The sequence below is a fragment of the Medicago sativa genome, chromosome 3 (genome assembly GCF_051527215.1).
Source record: "Medicago sativa cultivar Bolivia chromosome 3, Bolivia_mono, whole genome shotgun sequence".
NCBI lineage: Eukaryota > Viridiplantae > Streptophyta > Magnoliopsida > Fabales > Fabaceae > Medicago > Medicago sativa.
Window position 1 is genome coordinate 94,277,249 of NC_140751.1, and position 10,612 is coordinate 94,287,860.

Consider the following 10,612-nt stretch of genomic DNA (forward strand, 5'->3'; position numbering starts at 1 on the left):
GTTGCCGATAATTTTATGAGTTTGTTGAAAGAGTTTGAAATTTTTGCGTAATTATTTTACCAAAAAAATAGATTCAATTAAAATAACGCCACATAATTTTAAATGTGTAATAAACATGTATTTTGTCAAATTAGCATTAACACATATGCAAATTTCCATTATCACTTGCCACCAAAAATAAAAAATGAATAAATTTAAAATAATAAAGGCTGAAAGAACAAATTCATAGGAAAAAGAAAGATATCCAAAAACTAAATTTAAAGATAAAAAATTAAACAAATGACATCCAAAAACTAAACAAAAGTTCATCATAATATCATGACTTTCAGGGGATCCTACATTGAATTTGCTTATAGCATCAAACTAGGAGAATCCACACAACCGATTTTGACACCACATCTTCACCGTAAACCTTAAGGCATTAGATATATGGGTTACATCACTTCTATGTTTCTCAACATCCACTTTTGCATTCAATGCGGAACAACTTACACCTGACACATTACCATCTCTGCCTCAATTATAAGACTTTCTACTATGCATGACAACAAAACCCGTACCCGCGTTTACCCGCCCGAACCCACCCCGCTTTGACGGGGTTCTCCTCTTTGACTGGGTTTGGGTATGAGTTTATGTTTTCTCCGATTTCTCAACACGGGTACAAGATGGGTAACATGGATATACATACCTGCCTCGAACACATACCCAAACTCATCTTGAATGTAGAAAATTACTTTATTCCCTATTGAGATTTGCCATGTTATAATAATTGCCTTTGAAATTTAAAGGAGCAACCAAATTATCCGGTCATGGAAATGTGAATATTAACATATTGTTGAAAAATGCAGTATAACATTTTCCTCGGGGCTCGAAAAAAAATGATTCACTGTGGGGATGAGGATGCGACGGGGATACCCAAACCTGTCTGGGAGGGGGATGAGATTCAATTTCTCACTCCCATTGGGTTTGAGTATGGTAACATGGAAGTATATGAGAGTCGAGGATAAGACGGGAAACGTAAAACTCTTCCCAATTGCACCCCATTGTAATGCCTACTTTATGCATCCGAGATCAAACTGGGCTATGGTACCATCGTTAAACTTTATGGAGGAGTCAACACTGGTGTGAATCAGTCTATTGAATATAGATCAACTACACAAATGAGAATGATATTACATCTTCTTGCAATATGTTAAGTATGACGAAATTCTAGCCCGTGCTTGACACGGGTGTCCATACTAGTTTTATTAAACATAAGCTGTAATAATTGGAGTGTGCTATTGCGATCAGTGAATTATTGTCGATAATTTCGGGGTACGTGGTCTTCCTATTTAGAACTAAATAAAAATAAGATTAATGCCACACATTCATTTTTTTATTTTTTTTAGATCGAATGCTACGCATTCATGAAACATTATTTTTTTTAAGAAACCTTTATGAAACATATTCCTTATGATTTTTAATTTAATATATCCATAGATAAATTATCCTGTAAAAGTATTGTCCGTAAAATTTTAGCTCACTTGCCAATACTGAAATTGTTAGGTTGAACACTATCACTCGGAACGTTGTAGTGTGTGTGAATGTAAAAAAATTGAGTGTAATTAAGTATAAAAGTTAGTGTGTTTGCTTGGAAGCTTATTCAGGATAAATTGCCTAGGAAGCATAATTTACATCAGCGTTGTATTATTACTATTGATGCTCAGTTTTGTGTGGCCGAATGCGGTTCCTTGGAGTACACTTGTCTTTAGATTATCAGCTTTTTGGTAAGACAAGTGTACTCCAAGGAACCGCATTCGGCCACACAAAACTGAGCATCAATAGTAATTGCTCAGTTTTGTGTGGCCGAATGCGGTTCCTTGGAGTACACTTGTCTTTAGATTATCAGCTTTTTGGTTCTCTTTGGCAGCTGGGGATTCCGGGGAGCCCCGAGAACGGCAATGGATCAAACGTCCAGGACCATAAAAGACTTAAACACCACACTCTTACCCAAAACCTTAAAGCAATGGGTTTATGGGTTGCCTCTCTTATATATCTTTTGTTTCATCCATTCCTAGTCAATGTGGGACATAATCACTCACACTTGATTACCCAACATGGTTATCTAGAAAGAACGGAATAAAAGGATTTTTAAGAACACGGAAAGCACTACGGCTATCATAATTGATGGCTTGGCCCTCTTGTTTGTCTACATATTGCTTAATTTTGTACTCTTATTTTTTGTCGTTTTGACTAGTGTTGTGCAACATTGTGTTCTATCTGATCTAATGTTAGGCAAGATATTTTTTGGTGGTAATATATCTCATTTTGGTTTGTGAAAAATAAATAAAATTAAAATGTGGGTTATAGAAAGGTTGCAATTTTTTTAATCAATTGTATAAAGTCGGTTAATTTTTTTTACTAATAAAGCCAAATCTATACAATAGTTTAAGTATGATGTGTCATTTTATAAGTTACTTTTAAAAAAAAATCTCCAAAATTTTAAATAAATAATATTAAAAGTTTATTTTTTTTGAAACCTAATATTAAAAGTTTATGAAAGTCACCAAATTTAATAAAATCAAATAATAAGCATATTTTTCCAAAAATAAAATTATATAAGAGAAATTAAATAAAACTCATACAACATACGGCTACGGTTTATATACCCGGTATGCTAAAAAAGATGAACAATATCTTATCTGATCTTATCTTATTAAAACAAAAGGAACAATTTGCACTTTAAAAGTATGTTTATTAAAAGGAACAATTTGCACTTTAAAAGAAGGTATATGCTAAAAATTGAATAGGCGGTTTCACCATATTTGAGTAGTCGAGATGAGTGGTTGAGATATCATATTGATAATTGGAGATGTTAAAAGTGTTTAAATGATGGTAACATCATATTTGAGTGATCACAACATCATAGTAGAGTGGTTATATTACACTAATTGATTGGTTTTGATATTAAAAGAGTGTTATTAGTATCATATTGAAGGTGTAATTCTCGAACGATTTTCTACTGAAGGTGTAATTCTCGAACGATTTTCTACAGTGCAGTAGTTATTCACACAATTTTCATTGGACTTGTTTTATCTAGATACAGTGTGGTTTAGGTAGTGTCACAAAACGTCTTAAAACGACCGTCATAACTCAACCTAATAACAGTTGGGTAGATGAAAAATATTTTCTAAATAGACTTTAAAAATTCAAATACAACAATTTAAAAATCCAAAATCAATATGATTGATATAGTTCGAGGACCCATATAAGACTTACAACACTCTTTTCTTCATAATTAGATTAGATTGTTCTAATGATTAGTTTAATGATTTCTCTGTGTTAGTTTGGAATGTTAGAGACTTTGCAAATTGATTAAAAAGAGTAAACTGTAAGACCTTTTTATTAAATAAATGACCTTTTTATTAAATAAATTTATATTTGAGAAATGATATTTGTATATCTATTTATTGATAACTTTTGAAACAATTCTTTCTTTCATACTCATGTGTTTTTATTCTCTCTCCTCTTCTTTCTCTCTCCATTGTTTTTGTACAATAAAAAGAGGAGAAAGGTATTTGTACAAAATTGGTTGTACACTCTCTTTATATTTTTAGAAGTCAAAGAAAATTTCACCTTGAGGGACTTACACTTAAGCCGACTCTGAGTACAAAGAGATCAGAGCGATATGTTAGCATTCAGTACATTGTTGTATTTTAGACTGCAATTTATGTTCTTCATGTAACATTTAGATCGAATGACTATGAAAGTACGTAGCTACTTACACATAGCACAGGTAGTGTATGAGACATTTTTTTTTTCTTTTTTTCTCGGGGAATCCCTAAAATACCATATTGCATAGCTTTTAATTTGGGTGGCATTTCACATGGGAAAGGGGAATCCTTTCCCACCATGGGAAAGTTTTTTTTAACCACTAGATTGAAAGGGAACACTGATATTACTATAGGTTGTCTATACTATATTTTTCTGCTCACTGTCTTCTACCTCTCACTGTCTTACTGGAATACATTTAGACATCTTAAACTACTTTGGAGAGAGATGAGGATACCAAGTAGTTTATATTACCATTGAAGATCAATAGGAAAATATTAGCAGATTCAAACGCACTAGAAATTGATGTATCTGTCTTCGTCTTTTTTTGTTAGCTTCTGCTGCTTCCAGTTGTTTGTCGCCTCATCATATTATGCATTAGAAATTGATTTTTAACTAAAAAAATGGAATGGATTTTCTGGAAAAAAAAAATGTAAGCAGTGTACAACATTTGCTCATGTAGAGTTTTTTTTTATGGTAACTCTTGCAAGAACATTGTTGTTTTGAGTGTTTTCTTTGTCATTAAGGTTATATGTTCAATAACATTATGCTTATATTTCTTCTTTTGATCTCTTCCTTTAATAACCTAACAACGTTAAAAACAAGTAGTATGGACTTAGATATCATAATCAGGTCTGAAACAAAAACAGGCATGGATTCAATTCAAGGTTTCTCTGATGAACTTAACAATGTCCACTGGTTATTATTTTTATATGATGAACTTGAATGTCATAAGCAATGTTTTGACGATAAATAAAAAAAATAAGGAAAAAAGAGTGAAATATAAACCCTGAAGTCATGTTTGAGGTTGATGATGTTGTGGGGGTGGGACCAACGAGGGAGAGAAGAAAGAGAAAGTGTTGTGGTGTGGGAGATGTATGATAAAATTTAATACAACCTTAAAATCTAATACACGTAGTCCATCATGGGAAGATTTTCATCTTTCCCATGTGAAATGCCACCTTTAATTTGCCCCAAACCATCGAAAGAAATGTGAATGACTTCCCCTTGAGTGGTTGGACCATAATTTCCATTCTTTTTTTTCTTAAAAAAAATCCTCAAGCTAACCAAAACCACTAGCAACCATGCACTTCTCCTTCGTTGTGGACGGAAAGTCTATATTTTTTCTTTTAACAAAATCACAGAAGTATTTGTTTTTAAGAAATAAGCAAAAAAATAACATTTGATTTGAATACTGAGACACAACGAGAGGATGAAAAAGTATCTTGCTAATGATTATGTCAACACAACGCAAAACCAATCATACATTAAATTGATTATCTAAAATTTATTCCGACTAAAATTAAGTTGAAGGTAAATTAATTTAATTTAAATACATCAATGTAAATGTGAGTTGAACAAAAATTTAAATGTAAGTCTCTAATAAAAATGAGTGTAAAAATCAGTTTTTGAATGAGAAGCTACAATTTTTAGATTCATTTAAAATGAGTTCTTATTAGAGAAAAATCAAACTTGTTAAAATCAATTCTACACTTCTAAAATCAATCCGTCTCTTCTAAAATTGGAGGCAAACATACACTAATTGATTGAGTAGGGTATTGTTATTTTTGTCTTTGATAGGAAAACAACAACTGCACGTTTTTATTAATTGTTGTTTTACGGATTTTTTTCAATTATTGTTTTAGCATGCATCATATATCCTTATTTATTAATTTTGTTACGTCTGCAGCAACTTAACCTAATTTTTTTCCCGCTAATTTGCTTTATTAGGTTTGCAATTATTTAACCTAACAAATTCCATCTAAAAAAATGCATTGCACACCAATTTCATTCCTATCCGCTTGCCTTTTTTTTTGAAGAAAATATTTTCTACCATATCAATGATCATACGGTTTAAAGATTATTTATTGGTCTCTATTATAGTCGAGAAAACTCGTGCAACGCACGGGTCAAAAGTCTAGTAAAGTTTTATCACTACCAAAAAAGATTTGATTCCACTACCAAAAAAAATATATAAAGTTTTAAAGGAGACCGAAAACTTAATAAATTACCTTTGTTAATTCTTAAATAATTATTAATAAAAAAATTAGGGGACTAAACATTTATTTATTTATTCCAAGTCAAATCCTGATCCGACCTTTAAACCTTAAACTGGTTGATACATCGGTTCAATGTCCAATCTGATTTAAATTACATTGATTTTTTCTAAAAAGTATCCTTGACCGTCGTTAGAATTTCTAGTATTTTTAAGTATTGATCCATAATAGACCACTTACAAAAAAAAAATGTTCACCCCAAAACTCATTTGATTTTAAATCAAAGTCATGACAAAAATATCAAATATTAGTTTATCGTCACGTTATTTACATCAAATTGGAGGATTTTATATAGGGGGAGAGACTACAAAATTGCAAATAGTAAAAAGTAGGGGGATCAGAATGCTAAAAAATAAATCAAAATTGCAAAATCATAATACATAATATATAAAAATAAAACTAAACCAAATATATTGGCGCAGCAATTCATCCAAAATATATTGGTTCATGCACGTAATAAGATTTAACTGATAAACATTTCAAATGACACTCCATAACAATAACTTAGAGAATAACAACACTAAATAAAAATCTTTCAAAAAAAAAAAAAAACACTAAATAAAGTTCAGCATAATAGCATTCTTCATTTGATGATCAAATCATACACACAAGAAACAACACTCCTCCATGGCGCAGCAGCAACAAAGCGCGGCACAGCTGCAACACAAAAATAGCAAAGTTTGACAAACTTGATTTTGTGATAAAATGGAGGAATTAAAAAGCAATAAAAAAATCTTGAATTTGATTTTGATCTCAACTGCATTATTCGAGATCTATTTTAAATTTAAAAATAAACCAAAATAATCCCCTAAAAAAACCAAAATAACAAAACAAAAATTTAACGTTAATGTACCTGTTATCATAAACAAAAAAGAATTAAGACAGTCAATCGGTTACAAATCATTTAATATATGACTTTTAAGATATTATAATTTATTTTGTCAAAAAAAATTATTATTATTTATGATTAAAATCAATTTTTTTACATTCTAATAATTATAATTGATGATTACTAGTCAAAAAAAATAATAATTATAATTGATTATTATAGAGGAATACAATTGATTTATATATCTCCTAAAAAAATTATACTTATTGTCTTGACCAAAAAAAAAAAATTTATACTTATTGTTGAGTAAACAATATCTGACATTTTTTAGACAAATATGGGTTTATTATATACTCAAGTTTAATTGATTGCATAATAGTAGTGCATGTTGAGACGACGAGTACATACCATCCCAATAAACCAGCTTCTGCTGCCCCTGAATTTGCAGCCTGAGGTGGAGCTTGAGTGACGAAAACTTGAGGTTGGGGTGCTGGAGCTGGAGGATACCCTTGATAACCTGGTTGAGGATATCCTACATAGTTCAACAAGTACTAAGTTAATTAGCAAAAATTTCAGATGTATATATCCATCACGAAATCATAATATTTACTAAATCATAATTATGTAAGAAATATATATATAATAAAATCATGGTAATTAGATGGATTTGTTTGAGCACCTTGTGCAGGAGGTGGACCAGAAACGTTAACGTTAACCGCAGGAGGATTTTGATTGTAGTAAGCCATCTCTTACTTCACCCTTTTCTCAGTTCTCCAAACAATTTTAAGAGTGAAAAGAATAAGTGTGGTGTCTCTTACTATGGTCCCTATATATATAGTGGGTGATGGGTGGGAGGTGAATGAATCTAGTCAATCTACTATCTATCTATTCAACAATCTTAATTGCTGGTGTAAATATAGTCAAATAATCAAAGGAAAATGTTAACCAGTGCCCCGGCACTGGTTAAGAAGTAAATATAGTATGTACTGCGTTGGAAATTGTGTTGTCAATCCTTTAAAAGTCAACAAAGTGTATTTTTCAATTTAAAATTTTCTTTTTTTGGTTTCCTTAACCAGTGCTCTGGGGGCACCGGTTAACATGACCCTTAATTAAATTAGTCATTTTATCTTTGCTAAAAAAAAATTAATCATTTTAAACCAACAATAGAATAATCCAAATGGTAAGATATATATTATGACTCTTAAAAATATCACGGTATTAAACAAATTGTCATTTTAATACATTTTTTATTCCTTAATTTTTTTTCTTTTTCTATTTTTTTTCTCTATTTTACTTTTTATTATTTTTTCTCTTTCCATTTTTCTTCTCTTTGTTACTTTTTCATTATTATTTTTTTTTTGAAGGAATTATTATTTTATTTTTAATTTGTCTTTTCTTCTTATCTTTCTTTTTTATACGGAGCGAGAACTTTCTCTTTCTAGATTAATATTTTTTCAATCTCATGTTTTCTTTCACTTTCATAAAAGAATGTTCAAAATTTTATCGATGTTATTTATTTAACATATATTTTTGTTGTGCATGATTATTGTGGACTCGAGAGATAATGAATTTAATTTATATTGTTGTTCACTATTAAATATTAAAAATAAAATAAGAGACAAATATTTGTAATTGATAAATATTTATTGGACATCCCTCAAAAAAATATTTATTGGACATCAAAATTTGTATCCACGGATGTAAGCACATACGGTACAAATATTCACGGGTCTCTCCGAATTAGTAGAACTTTTTTCTTTGAGAATAAAGCACAAAAAAGTAAAAATAATTAAATTCTGATACAAAATTATTATAGTAGTAAATGGAAGCTACTCCATTTACTCTTACCTTTTTATCACGTAATAAAAGGAAACACGTTTTTCATTAACTCTTACCTTGAAATGGTTAATGAGCGTTCAAAAGTTCATCATAGCCATTCAAATTTGAACATTGGATCAAATCCAAATTGTTACCAAAAATAAAAACCATTGGCTAAAACTGGAAAATCACTTAAGTATTTTACTTTACTTTAGATTTTTTTTTTAATAAACTTTAGAAAATTTTGAACACGCTTTTGAACATTATTTAATGGATTCACATGTACTATTAACCATTTTATTACTGCACTAATAGCATACGCAAATGCCTTGTACCAAAAAAAAAAAAAAAAAAAGCATACGCAAATGCCTTAAAAAATAGCACACGCAAATGGCTTATAATTAATTAATTCCACGTTCATGGACCAATTGTCACTGTAGCATGCGTATTTATGGTTTGCTTAATCGGACAAATTTCTCAAATTTTCACTTTTTGTCCGTGTTTGAAAACATCGCTATTAATGGGAGTATATCAGATTAATTTTCATGCATTGACGTAAAACGTTTTTAAACATAGTAATCAAATTGCTACTATGGCATGATTGTTTACATGGCCTAGCGGTTTGAGCCTACGAAGATGAATGGTTTGTATTGTACACGGTTCAACACACAGTGGGCAGCCCTTTTTAATGTTTTTCAACACACAGTGGGCAGCCCTTTTTAATGTTTTTTTTTTAATATTAACATAAAATAGTTAAATGTTTTTTTTTAAATATTAACATAAAATAGTTAATAACAAATAATAACAAAATGTGAGTTGCTAGGAATCGGGAATCGAACATCTAACCATTCAATGAATGACCATGTTTAAACCAATTTGAAGCATTTTAGATGTCAAAATTTCATCTTTTTAGTATATATATTAATATAATTTGCTTCAGTTTTTTTTTTGCCACACTGATATCAAATGTCTAGATCCGCCCCTGTAGGTAGATAATTGTAGAGATATTTTGAAAACTAATTTAAAAAGGTGGCGTCAATATGTGATTTGATTGGATGCATATGTAAAAACAATTTGAAAGTGGAGAGGACCAAAACATAATAGAATATTTCTTTGGCGTGTTTCATCTAGATCCCTTTAGAATGAAGAAAGAGTCAGATGCGGTCTCACTCAAACTCTTGTTTTTCCAATTTACCTTAATGCACCAGAGACAATGTTTTATGTCATCCGTGACTATCCTTTGGCAATTCCTATTTGGAAAAACGTTATACTCAAACAAGTAAACGCCATCTGATCTGGAGTGGACCAAGTCGATGAATAACTAATGAAAGTGCTCATTTAATGTGATTTTTGATGTCGTGAAAGTATTTCTCCAACACTGTGGAAGTAGTTCTCCAATAAGGGGAAAGGAGTCTGCAAAAAATGTTAGTACTCCAACACTTAAGTAAGTGAGAGAAACGAGGAAGGAAGGTGTGTGAAAAAGGGTGAAAAAATGATCATACCTTTGGTGTGGTGATGTACAATTATAACTAACCCCATGAAATCTGGAGAGATATTGGGAGGTTGTTAGTAGGGATTGTTCCGGACCGGACAAAAGGATTCTGGGCCCATTTACTTAGGCCCAATATCATTCAAAACCCAAACTCCACGTTTGGCATTATTGCTCACAACATACCCCCTCACCTGAAGGGGGGTGCACGAAGTAAAGAGACCGGTTCAAACGAACCCCAACGTCTCTCTTGCACGTTGTGCACGTTCCCGCAATAAAATCTCTGGCGGTTACACTTCCCACGATTTCGTAACCGCCAGAGCCAGGTGTGTCTCCTCAACGGCTCTGCAGCTCTCCCCCTCTATAAATAGGGGACTCACCGCAGTCCCCAAGGTAGAACTCTTTCTTCCTCTAAAACCCTCACTCTCTGATCTCTACTGACTTGAGTGTCGGAGTGCCTGCAGGTACACACCCCCCATCCGCTCCAAGAAGCATTCTGACGCATTCCACCACCGTCACAACCACCGCATTCAAAGCACCGGCAGTCTCCTTCTGATCAAGTACGATCAAGGATGACAATTGGACCCAGGCCCGATGGGCACTCGCAAA

At 31.6% G+C, this 10,612-nt stretch overlaps 1 protein-coding gene across 1 annotated transcript; it reads right to left on the reverse strand.

Moving 5' to 3' along the window:
* Window positions 1-6,292: 6,292 nt before the first annotated feature.
* Window positions 6,293-7,521, reverse strand: LOC146942191 (uncharacterized). The gene is made up of 3 exons (XM_085758035.1): window positions 7,376-7,521; window positions 7,105-7,228; window positions 6,293-6,524 (listed from the first exon to the last, which is right to left on the reverse strand). The coding sequence occupies exons 1-3, from the start codon at window positions 7,440-7,442 to the stop codon at window positions 6,467-6,469; spliced, it is 249 nt and encodes an 82-aa protein (XP_085614161.1). The 5' UTR covers window positions 7,443-7,521; the 3' UTR covers window positions 6,293-6,466.
* Between the last annotated feature and the right edge of the window lie 3,091 nt (window positions 7,522-10,612).